The sequence below is a fragment of the Zonotrichia leucophrys genome, chromosome 20, assembly GCF_028769735.1.
Source record: "Zonotrichia leucophrys gambelii isolate GWCS_2022_RI chromosome 20, RI_Zleu_2.0, whole genome shotgun sequence".
NCBI lineage: Eukaryota > Metazoa > Chordata > Aves > Passeriformes > Passerellidae > Zonotrichia > Zonotrichia leucophrys.
Window position 1 is genome coordinate 8,668,446 of NC_088189.1, and position 25,218 is coordinate 8,693,663.

General features: G+C 53.3%; 1 protein-coding gene across 1 annotated transcript; it reads left to right on the top strand.

The window, feature by feature from the left end:
• Positions 1-10,838: 10,838 nt before the first annotated feature.
• Positions 10,839-15,003, top strand: R3HDML (R3H domain containing like). Its single transcript, XM_064730084.1, has 5 exons — positions 10,839-11,178; positions 12,373-12,491; positions 13,041-13,173; positions 14,235-14,350; positions 14,451-15,003. Exons 1-5 carry the CDS (start codon positions 10,918-10,920, stop codon positions 14,581-14,583), a joined length of 762 nt encoding a protein of 253 aa, XP_064586154.1. The 5' UTR covers positions 10,839-10,917; the 3' UTR covers positions 14,584-15,003.
• Positions 15,004-25,218: the final 10,215 nt, after the last annotated feature.

Consider the following 25,218-nt stretch of genomic DNA (forward strand, 5'->3'; position numbering starts at 1 on the left):
GCTTAAAAATAAGCAGAGTTCACAAAGATGTAAAATAGCTTCTCTGCATAGAACACAGATTAAGGAGCCCATTAGCAGATGAAGTGGGGATGAGATTACATGTGAAAAAATATATAATTCATGTGATTAAGGGTACATGGGCATAAAATGATCTTAATTACTCATGTTTATCTCTAATTGCCTGACTTCCTTGAGCAGCTGTGGTGGCTGCACTTGCAGCTCCTTGATGAAATATTCCCCTTTTTTTTCCACAACACATAATTCACACCTTCTGTGTTTGCCAGAGAACCTCCTCATCCCCAACCTGTGCATTTGAATTAATCTGATTCTCGATGTGTTTTCTTTCAGGGGTGGCTCTGAGAAGTTTTTCCCTGTTGGCTGAGTGGGCAGTGCTCTCCCAGCAGCAGTTATGGGGAATTCACTCCTGCCCAGACCAATTAACCTTCCTGCTAGCCATACACTAACAGCATTATTTATTGTTCCCTTTTATTCCCTTTCTATAAGGATTATCAAGCATAGATTAAAGATCACAAAAAACTCAATTACAACTTCCACAAAACCATTTGCTGGGTGGCCCTCGAGCTACTGTACCAAAACATTGCTTTTATTTTTTCATTTTTAGATTAAAAAAATACTGTTTATTGCAACTGATCAAACATGGGAAGGAAACTGTCTGTGCTTATTAATTCAAATTCAGAAATATGGACTTTTCAAACTCCACTGGTGCATTTTTAGCTCATATATTTGCAGGAAAGAATCAGAGTATAAAATTTGGAAGTGACTTTGTGTTGATTAGCTGTCCTGGTTTCTTGACTGGATACCAGGTACAGCCAGCCACAAAACATGAGCTATTTCAGTCCAATGTATAATTATAAATATTTAAGTATAAATCTAAAATATATGTATACATAATATTTAATCTGAGCTTTACTGGCTTGGATAATGATAAAAGTGTTGGCTGGAAATGTGATTTGGATTTTTCCTGACCACAACGACCATTGAAATGCCCTGCAGACAAAAAAATAATAATTACAAAGATGTTCAAAGGGTGTGCTGAAGAGCCAGTGCACTCAATTCTGTCACAGGCTTAATTTGGATGCCCAACATTATAAATTATTATTTTTAAGAGTTATTTGTTTGTTTTTTTACCTATGCATTCCCTGTGTTCAGTGAGCTTAACATCTCTACTAACCTTGCCATGCTTTCACCACAGGGCTGCCCCATATTTCAGCCTTTGCCAGAAGAAACCAGGATGCCCCAGGCCATGGAATTTATTTATATATATATTTATGATCATCAGCCATGGGTGGCACCTGACAGACAAGAGGGGCAGGAAGGCACTGAGGTGAGATGTGTCAGGGTGAGGTGCTGAGCAATGCCCAGCTCAGCCATCCCCAGGTGAGAGCAGGGAAGGAATGAATTTGCCTCAAGAAGAAGCTCAGAGCTGTTCTGATGCCTGGGCTCCAATTTTTTCCACTTTTCCCCATCCAGGACCCTTCCCTTCATCATCTGCAGGAGTTTTGGAGCCCCATGAACAGAACTACCAGTAGGGTTAAAGGCTCCCAAACATCACATTGAGCCTGAAGTGTCTGTTTGAGCTTCTGAACCTTCTCCAAGGTATCTCCTGGTGTTTCCAGGCACGAGGGGCTGGCAGAACCATCACTGGTTCATTACAGTCTGACCCAAATTTTCACCAAGGAAGCCCATCCCAACCTGCCAGGCACACAGCATCTCCCAAAATGCAGCAACCCATCCTGCACCTTAACAAGTTGAAGCAAATTGTGGAGGGTGGTCAACAGTGCACAGAGACCAGCCCCTGCCACCAGCAGCCCAAGCAGGAGGAGGTGGGTGATGGGTGTTGTGCTCCTCCTGCCTAGACTCTACCTGTTCTGAGAATAAACAACTTTTTTTTTCCTCCTCTAGCTTTAATTCTGATGAAAAATAAAATTAAAGCCAAATCCTAATGCTTTAACTAAATCAGAGCATTTACCAGCTTCACTTAAAGAAACAGGATTCTTTTCACAGGTGTTTATTTGTACAGTTCAAACAAGATTTTTTTTTAAATATAAGCCCACCACAGATGTGCAACTCAGCCCAATCTCTGTTGACACCACTGGGAGGTTAGGAACAAAAATACACATGTAACATGTTCTGCCTTTTGGGCTGATTATTTAATGTAGGCCCCAAACAACTGGCAAAGCAGACCTTGCTCTGGGGTGGGAAGATGAGCAGGACCCTGTGAGATGATGGAAAATGCCAGGACTGCACCTGGTGCCGAGGAGGAGGATGGGGGGATGCATTTCCCTCCTTTCAGAGGAGAGGTTTTGCATGCTGGGGTGAGCTCCATCCTCCCAGGACGTCAGCATTGCTGGGGCTTTGAACTGCACTTCAAAGCTGGGGCTGGAGCGAGGTTTCTGCAAACCAGAGAAACAGGTAAATATTTGTCAGAGTCAATTAACCCCCCTCACCACCTCAGCAGTCACTGGTGGGAGGCGGCTGGAGGGGTTTCAGCAGGCACAGAGGGGAGCCTTGTTGATTTACTGAACCACTTCAGGAGCTGGGCAGACACAAAGCACTGCCAGGAGCCTCCCCTCAGCACGGTCCATGAACTCCTGCACACACCTCATCCTTTCCATCTCTGGGGCAGGCAGAGGGGAAAATCCTTTTCTTGTCTGGGTAGAGGGCCAGTCCTGCTCCCAGCACTGCTGCTGTAGCTTTATAACAACTTCATTGATGCCAGGTACTCCAGCTGGGCATCAGCTGCTCAGAGAGCACTTTGTGTGTCCCACCTGCTGCTGCAGGTTCAGCCATGAACACTGTGAGTCACCTATTCCAGGAGACACAACATCATATAACACCCATGAATTTATCAAGTTCTGGCTTCTGATGTCCCACCAACCCATTGCAGGGGGACTCAGGGTGTTTGTTTTGGAGAGAGGGCTTTGCTGGACCACTCTGGCCATGATGTCTGTACTGCAGCAGCTGCTGGAGGGGGAAACTCAGACACACTGAGCCACCAAACACCAACCAACGTCCCCAGGCTTCCTCTTGCTTATCAGCACAGCATCAAAGTGCAGCTTCAATAAGAAAAAGGGAAGGGAAAAAGTAGAAACAGCTGAGCACCAGGTGAGATGAATGCAAATGGATGGGGCTGGGCTAATTCCTCATGCCCTTTCCCTGCACCTTCACTGCTCCAACACGGTCCCTGGGGCAATGCCACCCTCCCTTTCTCTGGCCAAAAACCCTCAGCTGGATGTTAAAAACACAAAAGGAAGTGCAGAGGCTGTAACAGGGTCTAGCTGGGTATATGCAAAGCCCCTGAGGGCGTCTGAGGGACACGGGCTGGGAAATGCTGGGGGAGGCTCTGGGGGTGCCCCCTCCCCGTGCCTGGGGCACTGTACTGACACACAGTGAGGTGAGAGCTCTCACCTCCCCTGCTTTCAGGGCAGGGGAAGCACAGGAGGGGCATCAAGACAGCATGAACCTCATCAGTCCTGGTCCTCAAAACCTCTGCAGGTAACACATTTTCCCCCCAGCTCTCCTCAAGTGTGAATAGGAAGGGTATGATCTGAGCTGTGGGGAGTTTGCAGCATGTTTGGTGGTTACATCCAAAGATCAAAATATTTTTATATATAAAAATATTTTTGATGCATATATTTTTGATCAAAATATTTTTATATATCAAATAAGTATTAGGCACACCATCCTGGCACTGGGGTGTGCCCAGCTCTGCTGCTCTTTCCTCCCCATTGCTCGTGGCTCACAGGCAAGGTCAGACCAACGTGGGTGTGTCAGCACAAGCCACGGTCAGGCCTCTGTGTCACAGTGTGGACACAGCCTGAGTGATGGACAGAGATGCCAGTGAGCCGCAGGAATCCCCCATTCTGCTCCTTCTGTCCTTCTAAGGCTGGACACAGGGACAGTGGAGCTGCCAGCACTCACACCAGCCTCAGAGCTCTCACCTTCAGATGAGGTGTCCCACTTCCAGGATTTTCTGGGATTCACATGTCAGCATGTCCTCTGGTCAGGGAGGAAAGACCCTGAGAAGTGTGTCTCCCTTCGGAGAGAGATGTAGAGATAATCTCTCCCATTCTTCAGAGCAACCCAAGAGTCTCAATTTCTGCTTTCCCAGATTTTTTCCAGCTTTGAGAAAAGTGGTTCTTGCAAACTTCTGAGCTTCCGTGGCTGTACCTGAGAAATTTCATGTCTAGGCAGAGAGAAATCTGGTGGCTTGGATCCAGCCAACTGGACGTGGGAAAGCTTGGAAGTCCCATGAGAAAAAGGAGATTTCTTGGCAAAAATTCACAATACATCTTTATGGGAGAGTGCAGGGGAAATACAAAATGTCCATCAAACTTCTCACTTTCTGTAGGCAGAATTCAGGAAGCCCCAAGATGTGCAGGTACAGCAAGAGATTTTAAAAGTGAGCAAAGGAGGGGCAGGACTGGCTCTGATGCAGGACAGGCCACAGGAACCCCTCAGAGCCCTCTGGTAGGCGTGATCAATCAAGATGGAAAAGTATAAGCAGAGAAATATGTATGGAAAGTGATTTGCTCAGTGTCACTCTGGAAATGGAAAACTTCTGGATTTCATGCCCGTGTCACCTGTGAGGTGCTCACTCTGCTTCAGCACTGCTGGGGGGAGCTGAACTGTTCCTGTTTCCCAGCCTTGTGCAGAAATGTTAACATATCCAGAGCCTCTGGGGGCACATCCTTCCTGCCCAAAGCCCCTGAATCACCTCTGGATGTCCCTGAGAGTTCCTGTGCTCTGCCTTTCCTTCTGCACCACCTTCCTGCACTCACCAGAGCCTGCTTTTAAACCCCTCCAAGCTTTGGACAATCATCACCCACCTAAGCTGCATCTCCACCTCCCTGCCCCAGGCAGACTCTGGGGAGAATTTACACCCATCCCAACATCCCATGGCACGAAAAAACACTGCAAACATCGCCCTCTTCCTTCAGAGGCAGGGACGAAAAGCAGCATCTCTCTTAGCCCCAGCCATTTAATCTGAGCTAAACAAACAAACACTGGCAGCGTTTTTCTAAAGGAAAAACCTTTTTCAGCTGGAGACAAGGAACCTTGCAGTGGTGGGATGGTCAGAGGGTGTTTGCTGGTGCTCCTGTTATGGGCATGTGAGCAGTGGGGCCACCCCAAGAAGAGGAGCAAAGGGAACAAGACCTCCCTGTGCAGCCACAAAAAACCTGCCTGTGAACCAGCGCCAGGTACTCAGTTTCTATCTTAATTTTGGTCTTGGAAAAAAAGGGAATGGAGTGAATACACAGGGGCTGCAGTCAAGCTGTGGCACACCCCCGTCCAAGCAAGAAAATTACACGGTGAGGCTGCCAGGGTGTCCTGAGTTCACTTCCCTGGGTCTGGCCTTTCGGGGCTGGGATGCACTAGCCCCCATCCAGCAGCTGATCCAGCCCTTTGCTGGACCACTCCCAACCACTACACAGTGGCTGTGTCAGATGATGAGGAAAGACATGATCTCAGCTCACCCCAGATGATGAATTTAGAGCAGGCTGGTGAGGTGGGAAATTCCCACCAGGACTCCTGGGTGTGAGCAATGGGTTTCCCACCAGTGAGCTTGGAAAACCATCATGCACAAATCCAGCGGCAGCAGAGCACAAACACCACCAGCACCGTGTTCCCAGGGCTGTTGGTTCTGGCACGGGTCTGTGGGCACAGCTGGATGTGGGCTGCACCTGCTGGGGCAGCTGTGGGTGTGCAGTGGGCATAGGGGTGGGCACAGCACTGCTGTGGGGCAGGGGGTCTCAGGAGCCAGCCTGGTTGCAGCTGGTGAGGAGCTCACAGCTGATGTTCAGCTCCAAGGTTTGGGTGTTTTTTGGTCTCAGCTGACTCAGGGTGTGATGGGTCCCTTTCCCATAGAGCTGAGAATTTCTTCTCACCTTGGCAGTGTGCAGTGAGACCATCACACACCCACTGCACCAGGCTAAACAACCATTTGTTAGCAAGCAGCAAATTAACTATCTTCTAAATTGTGCTGAGAGGAGCTTCCGTGTTAAGTGAATTTCTAAACTTAGCCCAGTTACTGTAAAAAAATACCTTTGCAAGCAACTACTGTCCACAGAGCTTGACTTCAGAGATGTTTATTTCTAGAGCTAGTGGAAAAATTTCTCACCTTTCAAAGGTTCCAAATATATCTTGGTGCTGGCTGGAGCCATTGGCCATCAGAGTTTCCTCACAGGCTGATGGTGGGGCCACAGCTCTGACAGTGCCACAGGTGTTGCGGGGAGACGTGGAGGGCTGGCACCCACCTCTTCAGCAGGGAGCTCATGGAGGATCATGTCAGCCTTGAGGGACACCTTAGTTAATACCCCAAAACAAGTGGTTTTTACTTCAGGACTCAAAAGCATTAGTCCTGGCCAGCTGCACCACTAAAAGGAGATAATTGTAGTGCCCAGGTCACTTTTGGAGAGGGGTCAGGAGCCAGACTGAGGGCAAGGCTGCTCTCTGCCAGGGTGGTGAGCCCACACGTGCAGGCTCCTGCCCACACTCTCACCTGATGGCTCTCTACAGCATCACTACATATAAAATGGGAAAGGTTTTTTTCCTCACTTTAGCAAATGCACAAGCAGGAGCAGTGGGTTATAAGAGGATATTACACCTGAAGCAGAGGGATGTGCTGGGCATTGTATGAAAAGCTCCAGGAGAGCTCCTGTCCCTGCTGATGGTCACCTCTTCAGTGTGAGGTCTGACAGTAGATCTTCCTCCAAGGTTCAGCTTAGCTCAGTAAAGGATTCAGCATTTACAAAGAACTCCTAAATAGGAAGAAGGATGACTTTGGACTGATCTCAGTTTTGTTAGACCTCAACAGGTGTTTCACTCCTGGAAGATCCCAAAAGAATATACAGGAGCCCAGCCTGGGCTTACTCCAGTCACAAGACGTGGAGATCAAATCTTCCAAGCTCCGAGTCAGAAGGAAGATCTCCCTTGATGATGTGTTAGGAGGAACCAAGCTCTGGATATGCTGGACCTCTGCAGGGCTACAGAAATGAAAAAAAATCCACCAAAAGCCCCACTTCCCTTCTCTGTCAGGGTGGGCACCAAGGTATCTGGTGCTCTTGATGTTTGAGGTGGGACTGGGGAAAAGGAACATCTTTCAGCAAAGATGGAAAATGAGCCTTTCTGTCAGTTGATATGAGGGGAATATTTTACTCGAACAACAGAGTTTGTGCATTGCCTAGGGAAAGTTTTGTTCAGACAGGACCCTGGTTTCATTGTATTTTACCCCAATAAGGAGAAGGCTCCTGCTATGGAAATCCACATCAACCTGCTCCAGGCATCAGGAGGCTCAGGGAGCACAGCAGATCCTGACGTCAGCAAAGGGCAAAGCCCTGCTCAGTCCTGTATGGGCTCATGTCACCGTCTGCCACCTTGGAATGTGGGTGATGGGTGATGCCCAAAGCCAACAGATGGGAGAAATAAACATGACAGAGAAATCCTGCAAGTCCCATTATGTCTTATTCTGGAGCAAGCTGCTGTCTGTTGGTCATAAAAGCATCAGAGTGTGTCTCTGCCAGGAGAGTGCTTGAACGCAGTGATTTATCTTTTTTGTTCCCCCTGATGCTCATTAAAAAGGGAATTTGCCTGCTGTGGCTGTATCCAGCTGAATGCATGTGCTTCTTGGCTCCCAGCGAGGTCCTCGCTGCAGATACCGTGTGCTTTGGCAGCCGGGCCAGTCTGGGCTGCAGGATATTACGCCTGGCAGGGACACAAACCCCTTCCAGTTCCTGGAATTTGGATTGTCTCGTGGAGTGCTGATTAAGCAGTGCTTTCAATCTGCACCCAAGACAAAACCCTCGCCTTGCCTCAGCTGCTGCGTGGCACAGGGAGCTGCGGTGGGTTCAATCTCCCCAAGCCCCCAGGGAGACAAAAACCCCCCAAAAAATCCCAAATTAAAAGCTTTGCAGTTCACAGTGTTGGATGAGCATTTGCTGCTCAGGGCTCTGTCTTCTGTGAAATAATACATCATTAAAAACCACCCTCTCCACAACACAGCCCCAAAGTCCTTACCTCAGTGTGCACTTGGCAGCAGCTGCACCTCCCAGTCTGCCCAGTTAAGATCACTGCTGCATGTCCCCATCTGCCTTTTTAATCTGCTGGGAATGAAACTGCCTTTACCAGCCTCGCTAATGAGAGATTTGATATCTGGGTTTGAGTGGAGGGAGGCAGCACCAGTGCCTGCCCCCCTGGTGCAGCACAAAGCTCTGTCCTGCTGCTGGTCCCTGGAGCTGGCACAGCTGTCTCCACAGATGAACATGAAACAGGGGTGTCTGCAGGGCTGGCAAACTGGGGATGGCACTTTGCCCAGCACCTGTGGACAGGTGACTGGTGTTTTGGGGTGATCTGGTGCTGGAGGGTGACGCTGATGCTAGTTAGACCCTAGAACAGGCAACCTGGAAATTCAGAGGGCTATGGGAGCCACCCTGGCACCCTGGCATTCCCAGTGCCATCCGCAGCACAGCACAGCACAGCTCCCCACAGGATACCCAGCCCGGCTGGTTCATGGGGTGCTGCTGCTCTCTGCACCGAGGGATCCCCTCCTACAGCACAGCCAGAGATGCCCCAGCTGCATTTTTCCCTGTCTCCTCACTGACACAACCATCATCCCACCTGCTGGGTGGAGAATGGATGGAAACACTCCTCTGGCACACAGCAGCTTGAATTGCTTTATGAGAGAGACAATGCCAGGAAAAATGTACAAAGGGGTCTCTTTTGCTGGAGGCTCCCAGCAGGGTGAGGCTGTATTGGTACAGCACATCAGCTCATCACCTGGGCGTTACTCCTGCTCCATGCTCAGGTCTGCACTGAACTCCAGATCAGCTCCTGCTGCCCAGCAGGTCTCTGGGGCAGCTGGGTGCAGGCAGCCAGGCTCTGGGACATGCTGTCAGTCCCTGCACAGGCAGGACTTATGGGTCTGGGATCCTCAGTTCTTGTCAGTCAGAGCTGTGGGCATGAGAAGCAGTGACCTGCTGCTGCTGTGGGACTGCCTTCTCCTCCCTGCACTCCATCTCTGTGCCCCTTGCCAGCTCAGGAGAGGGAGTTTGGCCTTGGTGCTCCTCTTGATGCAACTGTAGTGCCAGAACCTGGCTCCAAAGCTGCCTGTGGTGAACCCAAAGCTGGTGAGGCTCAGGGGGACCAGCACCTTGCCTACCTGAGGCACTGCAGCATGGGGGGATGGCAGGAGCTGCAGGTCACTCATGGCCACCTGTGCTGGCTCTGAGCACGGTGGGAGGAAGATGTGACAGGCATTGCAAGCAGCCCCTCCGGCTGGCCAGGTGTCTCTGTGACCTGCAATAACTCAGCTGTCCCCTGGCATCGTGACTGTGTGGGATGTTGTAAGGAAACACACTTGATGCTGCAGGATATGGCTTTCAGATGTTACAGCCATTTCCCCTGCCTGGGGACAGACACATGGACACCATGGAGGGAGCACGGCCCTGCTTTCCCCTGAGATAACCCTGGCTGGGCACTGCCAGCTCAGGTCAGTGCTGGGGCCATGGGCAGAGTCCCTGTGGCTGTGACAAGTCCCAGCCCTTGGGTTACACACAGGTGGCGACGCCCAGCCCGGCAAGTGGCTTCATCTATAACGGGGAGAGCTGCTGACCCAGGGCCGTGTGTGGCCACCAGGGACATCTCTGCCATCTGCTAAGCTCGCACCAAAGTGGGGTGACCCTGTGGCTCCTGCTGCTTCCTAACCGGGGCAAACCCCCTGTGCATCCCCCACCGACCTGGGTCCGCTTCTCTACCCGCTGCTTCCAGCAAGATCCCAGATAGGGAAGGAGCAGCAAAGAGATGACTTTGGGAATCTGTCCCTGTGGGTAGCCTGAACAAACCCCGAGGCAGCAGCGAGGAGCAGCCCCTCCGCCCGCCGAGGCATCCACCGAGCCGTGCTGTGCCCGCTCCCCCCGGCGCCGTGCGGGGCTCCTGTGCCTGCGTGAGCCCGTGTGCGCGGAGGCACTCACCAGCCTATAAATCTGCTGCCAGGGCTCTTTCCGAACTTCAGCACGTTCCCCGGGGGAAGAGTTAAGATGCTGCTTGTGCGTCACTGGCCGCAGCGGGCTGCCCGCCGGGGCTGAGCCGGTTCTCCCGCATCTGCCCCGCAGCTCCATCCCGCATCTGCCCCGCAGCTCCATCCCGCAGCTCCGTCCCGCCGGGCTCCGCCGCTCCCAGCGCAGCGCTCACGGTATGTGCTCGGGGAACATCCTCCCTCTGCTCCGGGATGCTAGGAGGCGCATCGGCTGACGGATGAGGGGGTATTCCAGCGTTTTCCCTTCTTTTCTTTTTTTAATAAAATACTCAGCTTTTGCAGCGCCAATTTTTCTTTTCCACCTAAATCGTTAGGATTTCTCAACAATGCTTTAAAGTCTTGCCGTGAGTTTCTTTATCTGTGTGAGGTTACTGTTTGTGCTGGGGATTTATTCAACAAACCAAACTCCTGGGAAGTTACAGGGCAGGCGGCTGCAGTAACTCTCAACATACTCCTAACTAACCCCTGTGCCACAGGTATGTGCCATAAGTGAAAAAATGGGGGAGACTTTCTACTGATTTTATCTTTTTAAAAAACAAACAAGAAAATCAATTCCCCAGGCATATCCCTGACAGTCCTGGGGAGTTTGCTCTGATAAATAATGTTATTAAATAGATAAATTTTAAATATTACTATTTTTAATAGGGTAAAACTACTATTATCAATAGGTGAAAAGAAAATTTGTTTCCACCTTATTTTGGGCAATGGTGCTTGCATGGTGTTTGCAACCCTGAGTGGTGCCTGTGCTGTTTTCTCTCCTAGATCTGCACACCAGCAGCAGGGACCAGCAATCCCCCTTGTCCTTGCTTATCCCCGTGCAGGAGCAGAACTCCACCGGCTGTTCCCAGCGAGGGCGGGCTGGCATGGCCATGCTCCAGCTGCACCTGTACCTCACGGCCCTGGGCTGCTGGGTGACACAGCTGTCCAGCTCCCTGCTGCTGCCCAACGCCACCGAGCTGCTGTCCCCGCCCGCGGGCGCGGCCGCGGGGCTGCTCCGGGCCGAGGGGGTCCCGCGGGGCCGGCGGAAGAGATTCCTGTCCCCCCAGGACATGGGTGTGATCCTGGACTACCACAACCAAGTGCGGGCACAGGTGTCTCCACCCGCTGCCAATATGGAATACATGGTGAGTTGGGCTGTGGCAGGGCGGTCCTCAGCTCTGGTGGGATCAAGGGCTCACTTCTGATGAGGGAGCCCTAGCCAAGGAGGGATGTCAGGGTGTTGGTCAGATTCCTGGCTGAACACGTCCTGGGGGATTTTTTGGGTCCCATGCAGCCTCTGTGCAGGAGGGATGGAGCCCCAGCACAGAGATGTTTCCCCATGAGGGCAGATTTAGGATCTCTGGGCCTGTGTCTGGGACATCTGGGAGGTGGCTACAAGCAGGAAAAGCTCAGGTCCCAACCCAAAGCCGACGCAGAAGCCTCTCCCCAATTGCATCTGTGAGGGATGATCCCATCACAATCTCCAGGGTCCCTTTTGACTGTTCCAAGTGGTGCCAGCTCCCAGAAGAATAAATGTTCAGGAGTGAGTCAAGGAAGGGATGCACAGCCTTGACAGGCTGGGCAATTCCAGATGAGGGTCACCCTGGGCAGAACTTTCTCCTGGTTCTGTCCTCCCTGCCTGGAGCTCCTAACCCAGCCCTAAAGGTCCTCCAAGAGGAGCTATTTCCAGCCTACACAGGACAGGACCTCAGGGCAGGAGGTGCCACATGCTGCTCTGCTCCCAGGAAGGGGGCCAGCTCTGAGGGATCACCTGGGTGGTCCCTGGATGTGGTTTGGAGAAGCACAGAGCAGCCCAGCTTGCTGGGTACCAGAGCAGGTCAGACATGTCCAGAAGCATCCTGCACTGCTTCTTGCTTGGCCTAAATTCCTGCCTTCCAAAGTAACTCACACAGGCATCTCCCCAGAGGCATTCAGGATGGGTGAGGGAGCTTTAAATAATGCATGAAGGAACCAGCTGTGTCCAGGGCTGCACTGAGGGCTGGGACAGCTGTGAGGCTGCAGGGTTTCACTCCTGTGCTCAGCTCCACCTTGTGCAGGAGCTCATTCCTGGAGGGAACCACACACACAGGGCTTGCAGCACTGCAGGGCATCCCTGCTCTGCTATCCTGTGTGTCCAGAGCTGCGGCAGCAGCTGGGGAGGTCCATGGCTCCTGGACATGCTGCTGTGCTTCCCTCCCCTGGGTCTTTTCTAGCCTGATGCATGAGTCCTATTTTTTTGGACACCCAGGCGTGCTCAGAAAGCCCACATAGCACAAGGGAGCTCTTCCCTCCTCTGGGAATCCAAAACTCCTGCCTGCCCTTTCCCTTCCCCTGGCCAGGTGTGGGATGAGCGTTTGGCCAGGGCAGCGGAGGCGTGGGCTGCGCGCTGCCTGTGGGACCACGGCCCCCCCGAGCTGATGAAGTACGTGGGACAGAACCTCTCCATCCAGTCGGGCAGGTGAGTGCCCAGCAGGCACAGGGAGCTCCTGGGAAACCCCCACACCCCACGGGGCTGCAGGAGGAGCAGCTGCAGCCCCTCAGCCAAGGAGCAGAGGGGCTCTGAGCTGGCATTGCAGGGAGTGAGACAGAGCTGAGAGGCATGTCAAGGACCCTGGGCTGGAGGAGGGCCCAGCTCGTCTTCTCCTGGAGAGCTTCTCCTACCCTTCTCTTGCAGAAGGGTAAATACAGGAAAGCAGAGGCGCCTGCTGCTCATTTGGGAAGTTTGCCATTATTCCCCTCTCTACCAGGCACCCAGACCAGGGGGATATGGGTCCTGGATCTCCTCCACGTGGCTGAGCGCTCAGGTGTCTCTGGTTTTCCAGCCTTGAGCACAAGTGGGCTTGGCACAAGGCTACCTCCTTTTTTCCCAGGAATGCTTGTTCCCAATGAGCCCTGGCTCCAAATAATCTCTCTCCTCCACTTCCTCCTTGTGGATCTTTCCCTTCCTTTCCTTCTCCCATGACCCCTGATGTGAAGGAGATCCACCTTAGCTGTAGCACTGTTGCAGGTACCGCTCTGTGCTGGACATGGTGAAATCCTGGCACCAGGAGAAGCAGCACTACTCCTTCCCCCAGCCCCGGGAGTGCAACCCCCGCTGCCCCTCCACGTGCAGCGGCTCCGTCTGCAGCCACTACACACAGGTGAGCACTGCAGCCCCCGGGCTCCAGGTGCAGAGGGGGCCTTGTGCAGCTCACAGCTCTTCTGCCAGCAGCAGCTGGGATGCAGGGTCAAACCCTGGCAGCTCCAGCTTCAGATCAGGCAGGTCAAACCCTGGCAGCTGGCAGTCTGTCTGCTGGACACAGTAATACCAGCAATGCCCTCCCACCCTGTGTTTTTCCAGCATTTGGGCTGTTGCAGGAAGGTCCCATGGGTTTACAACCAACTGGAGGAGCAGCTGGGACTTTCTGACCAGTTGACAAGGAGCTTTCAATTTTTTAAAAGCTTTTTTCCCCCCCTTTGGCCTTTCTCTCCTCACTGCACGTCTGGTAACTTAAAGGTGGTGAAGAGAAAAAAAAAAAGCTGCTTTGTACTTTTGCCAAGCATGAATCTTCTTCTCTGTGATGGAACAGCTTCATAGCACCCAGCTGTTTCTGGCTCCCTGGGAATGCAGCCCCTTCATCCCCTGGCACATTCTCACACAGCCTGGCCAGCACAAGATGGAAAACTCCTCTGTTCCTCTGCCTGGCTGCAGAGCTGTGCCAACTCCTAATTACCTCTTCTTCATGGCTCCAACCCTTACCTGAGCATCTGCATCCTCATGTGGCTCATCCATGAGGATACTCAGGGATGCTCTCGGTTGCAAAAGGGCAATATACACTTTTTATGGAAGAGATTTAACCTGGAGAGGCTTTAGGAGGAGCTTTAGCCTTTGCTCAACCTCCCTGTGTGCAGGGTAAGCTGCTGGCCATGATTCAGTGTGAGGTTTAGGAGCTAATTTGGGTAAATTGGAGCAGTGACCCAGACTCTGCTGCTCATGGATGTGAGCTTGGCAAGGCAGGTTCAGATAGGAGAGGGAGAGTAAAAAGTCATCCTCTGATAAAAAAGCACTGCCTGTGATGGGGCAGCATCCAGCCAAAGCTATTGGGGCAGCTGGGATGCAATTCCCTGGGGGAACAGAGCCCTGTGCTGGCATCCTGGGGCTATCACTGTGAGATGTCTGGGTACATGGACACAACAGTGTCTGTTCTCTGTCCTGACACAGATGGTGTGGGCAACCTCGAGCCGCCTGGGCTGTGCCCTGGGCACCTGTGCCAACGTGCGGGTGTGGGGCAGCACGTGGCGCCACGCCATCCTCCTGGTCTGCAACTATGCCATCAAGTAAGTGACTGGGGAGAGGCCCCCGTGCCATCCTCCCTCCCCTCAGCAGTGTCAGCAGTGGGCTGATGATGCTCAGAGGTGATGCCCTCCTCTCTTTTAGGGGTAACTGGCTGGGGGAAGCGCCCTACAAGGTGGGGCGGCCGTGCTCAGCCTGCCCCCCCAGCTACGGCGGGGGCTGCTCCAACAACATGTGCTTCAGTGGAGTCAAATCCAACCAAGTCAGCTGGTTCTAGGGCTGCAGCCCCACGAGGAGCCCTGGCAATGGAGATGGGGTGAACAACAATTATTTATAACACTGACCCCCCCGGCAGCCTGGCTGTCCAACCTGCTTCATCCTAATGGCACGTAGGAAAATGCTTTTCTAACACATCTCCAGCAGTGCTGTCTGGCTGCTTCCCACTTTGGGGGAACTACAGACAGTGCAGGTCCCTATTTTCTGAAATGGGGATGGTTTTGGGATGCATGGAGGGAGTGGGGCTGGCTGGCATGGTCCCTGCTCTGCAGACTCAGAGGGTTTTCCCCTCGGTGCTAAGGCTGGTTCCAAGATGTTTCCCTCGTGGTAAGCTGGATAAGTGGGGAGCCCTGAACATGCTCCTGCTTCACAGCAGCCCCTCTGACTGTGGAGCCCCCAGCTCTGAGCCCCCAATAAAGCAGCCTGGAGATCCCCATGCTTGTGTTGGTTCTCCCTCACTCGCAGCCTGAAGCCTCGGGGTAACACCGAGCCAGTGACTCTGCTCTGGTTTTGGGGGTAAGCAGCAAAGGGGGGGCAGATGCCCTCAGTGGGGCCACGGGCTACGGGCACAGGAGATGCCTGGGCGCTTTGCTCCATCGTGTGGGAGAAGCCAGCACTGCTGGGACACGGGCTGGTGGTGACGCTGAAGGGCCACACACTCAGCGTCCCGCCCATGCTGTCCCACACCATCCCACTGCTCTACCTCACCCACAGTGCCACTGAGCACCCCAATATCCACACCCCTCCCTCTCCAGAACCTCTCAGCACTCAGAAAACTCAGGGATTCCTGAATTACAAGTCCTTGGATCTGAGCATCCAGCTGTGGATTCCCGTGCTGCAGCCTTCTGCGTCCAGCAGCACTCTCTTCACTGCATGCTCCCTTGGGATGTGCTTTTCCATTCCAGAGGAGCAGATATCCCTAATTTGGCCCCCTCAGGGCTGCAGGCTTTCAATAGCTGAGGTGTTGAGGGGATCCTAAGACTGGACCCCTCTGTGCTTCCTCCAGCCTGGTCTCTTCCTGCGATGTACAGGAGATATGGAAGGCTCTGTGCTGATGGATAGTCATTTTTTCAGCTTCAGCTCTGGATTCCCCACATCCTTGGTGTCCTCTCAGCAACACTTGTTGCACATGGCCCTGCTGGCCTCAGCACAGCCCCTGGCAGCCCAGACTGCTCCTGACATGGAGCCCCCAGTGGCACAGGGGCTGCCACAGTCTCATGGGGAGCCCATCTGCACATCTGCTACCATGAGGTCCTGGATGCAGCAGTCCCAGAGGGAACACAGATGACCATAAGTGGCTGTGGCACCTTGAGATTTGGGGAACAGAGAGAGACAGGGACGAGCTGCAAGCACCCTGTGCTCAGAGTATCACCCTGCATCCACCACAGCATCCCCAGGCAACCTCTCTGGTTTGGCACCAGGCAGACAAACCCCGACTCGTGGCCTGGGCATTTTTCCCCTCGTGCCTCAGGCAGGCTCTGCTGTGCCCTTGCCAGTCCCTACACTTGTCCCACAGCCCCTTGCCCCCCATGCTGTGTTTTCCCTTTGCAGTACACAGTCTCATACCTGGTTTTCCCACCTCGGGCAGGTGATGGCACAAACCCAGCAGCACGTGGGGCACTGCAGAGCTGGATGTGGCTGCCCCCACTCCCCGTGGCCAGGGGTGAACCCCAGCCTGGCGGCTGCCCCGGCCTTGACACCATCTGCAAGCGGGAGCCCCAAAAGAGTCCAGTAAAAGCCGTGTTTGAGTTTCTAGCTTGGCAGCAGTTACTATAGCTACAGCAACGGCACCTTGCAGATTGGTTTCCATAAGAGCTTGGTTACTATTTAACATCTCCACCCACATTAGCCCTGATTAAGCGAATCAATAAGATAACAGGAGAGGCAGGTTTCCTTGCCCTGCCTCTCCGCGCTCCCTCCTGCCTTCACCTAGTTCCTTAGTGAGAGACATTTTTTTATTTATTTATTTACATTTCTTTTTTATTCCTCTACTTCCTGTGGTTTTCGCCCCAAGTCCCCATAGCGGTAGCCGGCGAGACATGGTCAATGTAGGCACCCAGCTAAGCGCTAAGATGGAGGCTCCATATGGTGAGTACAGCGTTCCCAGCGCCCGCGCTGCCGGCCTGCCGTGGCTCGGGGAGCGGGGCTGCCAGCGGCCAGCAGCAGCCCCCAGCCCCACCGTGCCCCCCCTGCCTCAGGCAAGGCTGGAGGTGGAGGCAGGAGAAGGGTTCTGGCTGATTTGGATGTGATGGAAATCCTCTATGTGCGTGTTTTCTCGCTTTCACGCTGCTTGACCCAAAGAGGAAGGCACGTGCCTGAGGGAGCAGAGCGGCCCCACGTGCTGGCAGAGGGGCTGCTGCTGCTGCTGGGATCGCAGCAGAAGTGGCAGCAGTTTACAGGAGGTGAAGTGCTGCCCTAGGACACACAGGCTGCAGGTGGCCCGTGGCATGCCCGGGCTGTGAGTGGGCACAGCGGGCACCTGCCAGCGCTGTGCTCCCGCTGAGGGCCGGTGCCATGGCTGGGCAGCTTTCCCAGCAAGGAGTGGAGTGCCTGGACAAGCAGCAGCCTCCAGCCTCTGCAGGGCACAGCATCAGGTGGCACAATGCTGCCTGGTCACCTGGGCACAGCGAGATGCCTGCCAGGCCTGTGTCTGTGCTCCCAGGGTGGAGCAGCCCCGTGTTGTGCTCCTTGGCTCTGACAGATGCCAGCTGCCAACAAATGCAGGTGGACCCCAGGGGACAGGTGGCCTTGTCCAGGCTGACATCAGCCCATGGTTATCCTCAGGATGGGCCAACTGTGCCTGTGTGGCAGCATCCCCACACAGCTGGTTTGGTCCCCTGTGTTCTGGGGACCCTGCTTCCCTGGGCATGGCCAGGCTGGGGAGTGAGGTCCCAGCAGGTGAGGTCTCACAGTTAAGAGGTTCTCCATCACATCCTCATGGTGCTCCAGCACTTCCTCGTGGCTCTCCATCACTCTCAAGGGCTCTCCATTGCTTCCTCTGGCTTTTCATCACACTCCATGGGGCTCCCCATCATACTACCTTGCTTTCCTCACTCTATTTTTCATGTCCTGCTCCTCTTGTCTTCTACAAGTGTGCAGCCCCTGCCCAGCCCACTTTCCAAGTACTGTGTGTGCAAACCCAGGTCCCAGGAGGGCTTGTGGGACTCCCAGACCGCCTTCTTGCACTTTGCTCATGGCCTCTCTTTGTGTGATTGCTTCCCTTGATCCAGGCCTGCAGCCTCCCACAGGTGTCACATCCAGCCCTAACCTACCTCTGTTGTGGCATTCATGTGTCTCCTTGCCCCAGCCCCCAGCACTTTAGTACCCTGCAGATCACTTTATTTCAGGTAACATCACCCCAGAGTGAGCCATGGCCAGACACAGGCCATGTCAGCATTTTGGTGGGTCCATGGTCTACGGCAATGGAAATGTGTAGGAATTATACAGGATCTGCTGTGGTGCAGAAGCAGGCAGTGGTGATCAAGCAATTACAGAATGCTGAGTTTTAGCCTGCTTTTATCCAGTTATGCATCCCCAGCCTGCAGCAGCCAGGTCTCTGGAGGAGCTCTGTTCACTCCTGCCTCTGAGCTGCAGGAGCCAGCAGCAGGAAAATGCCCAGAAAACTGTCCAGGTTTTGTTCTGTTTAGTGCAGGCTGTGTCTTTGTGTCAGCTGGTGCTGCTTGGACAAAGTGCAAGGAGCTGTGTGGTGAAGGACACTTGTGAGCTGGTGAAAGGAAGGATTGGTTCCTCTGAGATGGGCACAGGGTTGGATCCTGGAGTGGTAACTGGCCCAGGAGGAGCCAGTGCTGAGCATCCCCCAGGCTGCAGCCCCTGCTGCTGGTGGGAGATGGCTCCTGACTCACCCAGCTGCCAGGGACTGACCTGCACCTCATTTGCAGGAGCAGGGGAGGTTCCCTCCAGCCTGGGAGATGTGGTGGTGCAGGGTGGCCAGCTCTGACTGTCCCCACACCCAGGGTGCCTGCATCCAGTTTGCCCCAAAATGCAAAGCCAGTGAGCAACCAGCTTTGCCTGGCACATGCAACAGGAGGAGCTGAACAAGTTCTTTAATCACTTAGGATGAAGTTATTCTGCCCACTTCCAGCTGGCTCTAATGTGAGCAGCCCTGGCACATCAGTGACCTTAAACACATGCACGTAATAATTTCTGACAGTAATTTTCTCCTGAATTTTTTTAAAAAGTATTTTTATTAATTACAATTTTAAAAGTTGTTTTTGTTTTAACTTTTCAGTCTGAAGTCAGTAAGTGAGCCACATGCTGAGTACAGGGCAAGTGCAGGCAGAGCCAGGTGCTGTGGGGTGGCTGGGGAGGAATCACTGCCCATCCCACCTGTGGCTGCTTTCCCATCTGCTCCCATGGCCCGACAAAAGCAGGCTCTGGCCAGCACCTGCTGCAAGCCTGGGGCCAGGCAAGGGGGAGAGAGAAATAATGAGAATAAAAAAGCAAGATGGGCCTCCCAGACTAAAGTGAGAGGAAACTCAGAGTGTTGGCAGAAGGAGGGGAGTCCTCATAAATGAAATGGGTGAAAAAGTTATCCAAATAGAGGTGAGGAAGGCTTGGTGGGATGGGGACTGGGCAGTGCCTGGCTTCCCTGGCAGCTCTCTAGGGCTGGGCTGGGGCTGGGCAGCAGGGTGGGCACAGCAGCTGGGATGCACCATCCTGCAGATGGCAAAGTGGTGGCCAAACCCTTCCCAGGGACACTGGGATGTTTGTTCCCTTGCAAAGCAGTGGGGGAGCTCACTCAGCAGTGGTGGTGCTGAGCCCCAGCCGTGCCCATAGTGTTGCCCTGGCAGCTCCCAGCCCTCAGCAGGACAGCCCATGGAGCTGGCAAGCCTGATGGAGCACACCTGGGACCTCCAGAGGAGCCTTCAGCCTTGGAGAGGGTCACAGAGTTATTTTTCATTTCTTTTCATAGATGGAAGGATTTTTCTGATTTTCCCTTCTCCCCATCTGTCTCAGGAGCTTCAGGATTTCAGCATCCATCTGAAGCCAGGGGTACATTCTAATGGGGAAGCTTGGCACTGGCATTCAGCCTTGGGGACAGGTCTGGCCATCCCTTGGCAGTGGTGGCATCAGTAAGAGCATCCCCCCACTGCAGTTACTGCAACCCTCCCACCCATCCCTGCACCAGACTGTCACCATTTTCCCTAAACAGCACCTTGGGGACACTTATTTCCCTCCCATCAGAGCTGTGCCTTGTGTAAAGGACCTGGAGGATGCCCTGCCAGGCAGTGACAGAGCTGGCCTGTCCCCAGCACCCTGGGTGGGTCCCTGGGGGAGAAGGGAGTGATGCTGCAGCTCTGGAGAGACCTGGAGCTGGAGGCACATTCACAATCCTCACCAGCACCTGCTGAGGACAGGCTGTGAGCTGGAAGGGGCTCTACTGGTGCTAAATCCCTGCAGGAAGCTGTAAATAGGTGTGTGAGAAGGTGGAGGATGGAGAGGGGGCAATGGAAACATCTCCTCCTGGGCAGTGAGGAAGGGATGAACCCCTTGATCCACCTTTATCCTCCCACTGAGACTTGGGCACGATTTGGGCAATTGGTCTCACTCCCAGTGCAGGCAGCACCACCCCTTCATATTTTGGATCTCCTCAGAGCTGGGGATCCCCAGGGCTGGTGGTTACAGCAAGGACCAGAGCTTGACCAGGGCTGGCCCTGCTCAGTGAAGCAGCTTTGGAAAACAGCTGAAAAATGCCAGATGTCATTGCTGCTCAGGAGCTCTGGTCAGATGTGGCAAGAGTTTCAACTGGGAAACATAAGAGGGGGCCAATTTTCTGAGTATATTTAATTTTCACTGCCAGATGCATTGAATTTTTTACAGGTTTCCTCTAGATATGACCTGAACTGAGCTTTTCCTCCTTGACTGCTCATGTCAGCTGCTCTTTAATTCCTCTGTTTACTCCTTGGTCTCTGTCCATCATCTCTGGCAGCCATCAGGGAGCAATGGGTCTTAGGACACCTGGCACAGCCTCTTTCCTTGTCCCCACTCTGACCATCCCTGCTGGGTGTTAGGGTGGCTGTAACACTGGTGCTGGCAAAATCAGCACTTTCCAGTGCCTGAGCAGGGTATTGGTGCAGCCAGGAATAAGCACAGGTATTTGCTGGGATGCAAAAGCCACAATCGCTGTGTTAGCACCTTGGCCTTCTCCCAAGAGCTGTTTGCTGGTGCTTGGTGAAGGTTTCCTTGGGGAAGAGCTGGGGATGCTGCTCAGTGTCACAGGATGTCTGCTCTTACCCACAGAGCTGTGACTTCTCCCACCTCATTCCAGCCATTTATGGGGCCAGCAGCACTCCCTCAGCTTCGGCTTGCTTGAAACACAATGGTATTTTTATAGGGGGAGTGAGCCCAGAGGGCTGCAGGCAGCAGGAAATGAGCTCCAGCTCTGGAAGGTAAGCAGCAAGAGGCTCAGGAAGTGCCTGAGAAGTGCCTGAGAAATGTTCTGAGCTCAGCAGGGCTGGTGTAGGTCTGCCAGTCATACTCTGTTAGTCATCTGCTGATATTTCTTAAATGGCATTAAAAATATTTATTTAGTATGAGTGCAAAGGGGTGGTGAGTGATGGTGGTCCCACAGACAGCAAGGGCTGGATGAGTTTCTTCTAGATACAGCAGTATTTGGAGCAGGACCAGGGCCAGCAGTGGGGCACAGGGCAGAGCCAAGGGGAACATCAGGGGATGCCTGCAAGTATCTCTGCTGGCAGGCTTGGGGTTAGAACAGGGCAAAGACTGCAAAAAAACGTCCATGACTATTTGTGTTCAAGCTCCTTCTCTGTTTGCTTTCCTCAAATATTCAAGCAAACAAGGTTCCTGGCAGAAATGTATGTGGAAATGGCAAATGTTGCAGAATTTTCACGGAAGGTGAATTTCAAGGTAGGGTGAACGTGGGGCTGAGGGCTCTGCTCTCCTGTCCTGGGCAGAGGCTCTGGGGCCTCTGAGCAAAGCTGGGCCCCAGAAGCAATTCCTCCTGGGAACAGCTCCTGTCCAAGCTTCAGTCTGAGCATCAACAGAGATCACTCGGCAAATCCCTTCAGGAAATATGTCTCAAAAAATAAAGGTGGGCTCAGGATGCTGCACCAAAGGGATGGGAGGAACAGCTCAGGCAGAGCAAGTGGCTGTGAAAGTCAAGGAGCAAACAAACTGGGGCTCTGCAAGGCTGGACCAGATTTTCTATCCCAAAGTCACCAAAGGGATTCCAGCTGCATCCCCATGGTAATGGAGCTCTGGTGCTGAGACAGAGATGGGGACCATCACTGTGAGCTCAAGCCCCTGAGCCTCCAGCACCAAGGTGTCCCTGAGGACACAACTGCTGCTGGCAGCTCCTGCTGGGAAGAGAACAGGAGGTAGGAATGGATGATAGTGTGTGCCTGCATAGCAGGTGACCAGGCATAGCCCATATTCTCTGTGATGGTGCCCTGGGAGCATCTTCTCCTTCTCTGCACATCCAAGTTGGTTTGACAGCCTGGTTTTCATCACAGTCCTACAAAACTCAGACCTTGCTCATTCCACTCCAGATTTCCAGGGCAGGACCTTCCTTGCAGCTCTGCTCATCCATCTGTCAGGGTGGGTGGCTCATCTCCTGTCACTGAGCACAGGGAACCCAAACCCACCAACCAGCAGTGGGGACCAGCAGACACCTTTCACCTGCCTCTGCACCAGAAACCTGTCCCAGCCATGGGTGTGTGTGAGATTTTATAGGTGATAACTCCTGGGAAAGTGGGAAACACAAGGAGAGACGCACACTCAGCTTCCTGGCATGGCCCAACGCTCTGGTTAGGAGAGCCAATGTCAACAGATAGACCTGAAGGAAGGAGCAAAACCAAATACATGGGTACTTCTCAGAACAAGAGCTGTAAAACCTGCACAAACCTGAACAAGTGCCACAACACTGGTTTATATGGTCAGAATCAACAGTCGAGCTCACTCACCGTGTTTGCCAACACACAAACGACAGCCATCGTGCTGGGTTTATGGCCCAGTGCCCCTCATGGAGGCAGAGCCCAGCTCCTCCTGCCCCACTCAGCCACTTCTGTCCCTCTCTGCTCCTAAGGGATGCTGATCATTTTGCCACACTGTCCCCAAAGCCGTGATAGCCCATGGCAAGGGGCTGCTGCTTGAGCAGGTCCTGTGCTGGGGACAGGCACGCTCAGGTGGAGGTGGCACAGCAGGGAAGAAAGGACAAAGCACTGATGGATGCCTGAGGGATCCATGCAGAGTTTCATTGTGGGCAGGCCAAAGGTGGCAACAGGAAATAAAGAGCAGAATAAAGAGACAGGAGGGACAAGGGGACAGCCAGGCTTCAGATCCACAGCCCTGCTGAGAGTCTGCTGCCACTTGTGGTGGTGTTCACAGGGGACCCAGGACGAAAGAAGAGATGAGAATCTGACTCCATGTCTCAGAAGGCTGATTTATTATTTTATGATATATATTATATTAAAACTATACTAAAAGAATAGAAGAAAGGATTTCATCAGAAGGCTAGCAAGGAAAAAGAAGAAATGATAATAAAATCATGACTGACCAGACAGTCTGAGACAGCTGGACTGTGATTAGCCATTAATTAGAAACAACCACATGTTGCACTCCACAGCAGCACATAATTATTGTTTGTTTACATTTTGTTCCTGAGGCCTCTCAGCTTCTCAGGAGAAAACATCCTAGCAAAAGGATTTTTCAGAAAATATCATGGCTACAGCCACCAAGGTAGTGGGACCGAGGTGGTGGAAGCAGAGCTGAGTGCTGCCTGTGGCTCATCCATGGGTGTGTGCCTGGAGACTGCCATTGTCTGGGAGAAATGTCTGTTGACTTGGGTGTGTTTGCCTGTTCCAGCCACTAAAACCTGTGTGGCAACACAGGGGTGCAGGGACGTGTCACGGGGTTACACACAGTTCAGTCCCAGCCCTGCTCCACGTGGGAATGTTGGGCATCAGCCCCTGTTGCCAGCACACCCCTCCCTGGGCACAGAGCTGCTGCTCACTCCCCATTCCTGACCCACCAGGAGCATTCTGGAAGCTGCTGACTGTGGGCACTCCAGATTAACTCAAATATACCTCAGGTAGGCCTGAGTGGAAGCAGAAGCTTGTGGAGACAGGACAGGAATGGTTTAGGAAAGCTTTGCTCCATTAGGCTAGTGCCTTTGAGGTGCTGCTTGGGGCCTGATGTCTGGAGAGCAGGAATGAGCTCTCTTCTCCTTGGCACAGCAAAAGCAGAGGTGAGCTTGGCAGGAAGAGTCATCCAAGGAGGAAGGAAAATGCAGGAAAATGGGTGTTTCAGATGGGTTTGTTCCTGAGTTGGTTTTTCTGGACACAGAGGCTGATGAGATCTGGCCCTAGTTGGGTCATAGCCATGCAGCCCAAGGCTGAATTCAGAGGTGCCCAGGTCTCCCTTTCAGCAATCCAGTCACTCAGTGCCTGTGAAACCCTAGTGAATGCCACTGTATTCCCTCACACGATTTTCCTCCTCCATTAAACATGGCCACACTTGCTAGACCACACTTCCTGCAGAGAAGAAAACTCTGGGTGCTCAGCAGCCTCCCTGCTCCCCTCTGGACTGAGTCATCCTGCATTGTGATGTCAGTTGGGAGGGGAGACCAAGGTTGCTGCTCAAGGATATGGTGTTCTGGCTATTTATATAGAAACACTTTAAACCAAAAGCAGTCAGCTTCTCCCTGAGGAGCCAGACCCACTCCTGCTGTCAGACACACCCAGGCACAATTTCTGGGTCAACCTCCAGGCCTGCACATATGGTCAGGTATCCCTGCCCTAAAGAAACCCAGTGTCAGGGCAGAGAGGAGGCAGGGACCTCAGAAAGGTGGCCCAGAAAGCAGCGGGCACTGCTGCAGGCACTGGCAGCAGGGCACAGACCCAGAGCCACCTTATAATTTTCCTCCGGGTAGTGGCCAGAACCCTTTAAAACCTGTGGCTCTGCAGCACAAACTGCTGCTCCCCATCAAATCTCATTGTGACCAGCATTAAGGGATTAGCCTGTCCCTGCTCTGCGCCACAAGCAGCTCCTGGGCATGGCTCGTGCCCCGCTGCCCGCGGGGGGCTCGCCGGCTGCACGGCCCCAGCCCGGGGCCAGACTGCCCTAGCCCTGCCCACGGAGCTGAGCGCCCCTGGAAGATGCATGGCAGCAGATACCACCTGTTCCAGGAAACACCAGGTACCCCCCTGCTCCCCCAGCACTTGCAGCAGGGAGAGAAGCAGCTGCAGAGCCAGCGCTGCAGAGTTTATGTGAACGAAGGGCATTGAATGAAGGGTGACCAGTGTGAGTTTGGAGCTGCCAAAATATGCTCGTTCCCACTGGTATTGCTGGTCCCCAGAGCATGGGACCCCCATGTCTCTGGTTTCTGTTTTGCTTCGTGCAGGGTGCACATAGAAGCTTTGTGGGTGGTGGAGGATCATGTCCCCAGGTTGGTTCTGGGGCTCGAGAGAGATACCCCAATATGGGCAGCATGGTGGGTGCTGTGGCTCCAGGGGGAAGAGGTGATGGAGTCAGGCTGGCATCCCATGGGTACCCCAGTGATTGCCTGTGCTGTCTGGGAAATGATTTAGTCATTGCCAGGCCAGTTCCCAGTGCCTGGCATTACTGCCCTGGGCTGCAGCCTCAGCTGGCCTGGGGA

Excerpts from the sequence above, each read along its gene's own strand:
- R3HDML (XM_064730084.1), top strand. The coding sequence starts at position 10,918 with ATGGCCATGCTCCAGCTGCACCTGTACCTCACGGCCCTGGGCTGCTGG. Across the intron at positions 11,179-12,372 it reads CTGCCAATATGGAATACATG|GTGTGGGATGAGCGTTTGGC; the intron begins GTGAGTTGGGCT and ends TCCCCTGGCCAG. Across the intron at positions 12,492-13,040 it reads CTCTCCATCCAGTCGGGCAG|GTACCGCTCTGTGCTGGACA; the intron begins GTGAGTGCCCAG and ends GCACTGTTGCAG.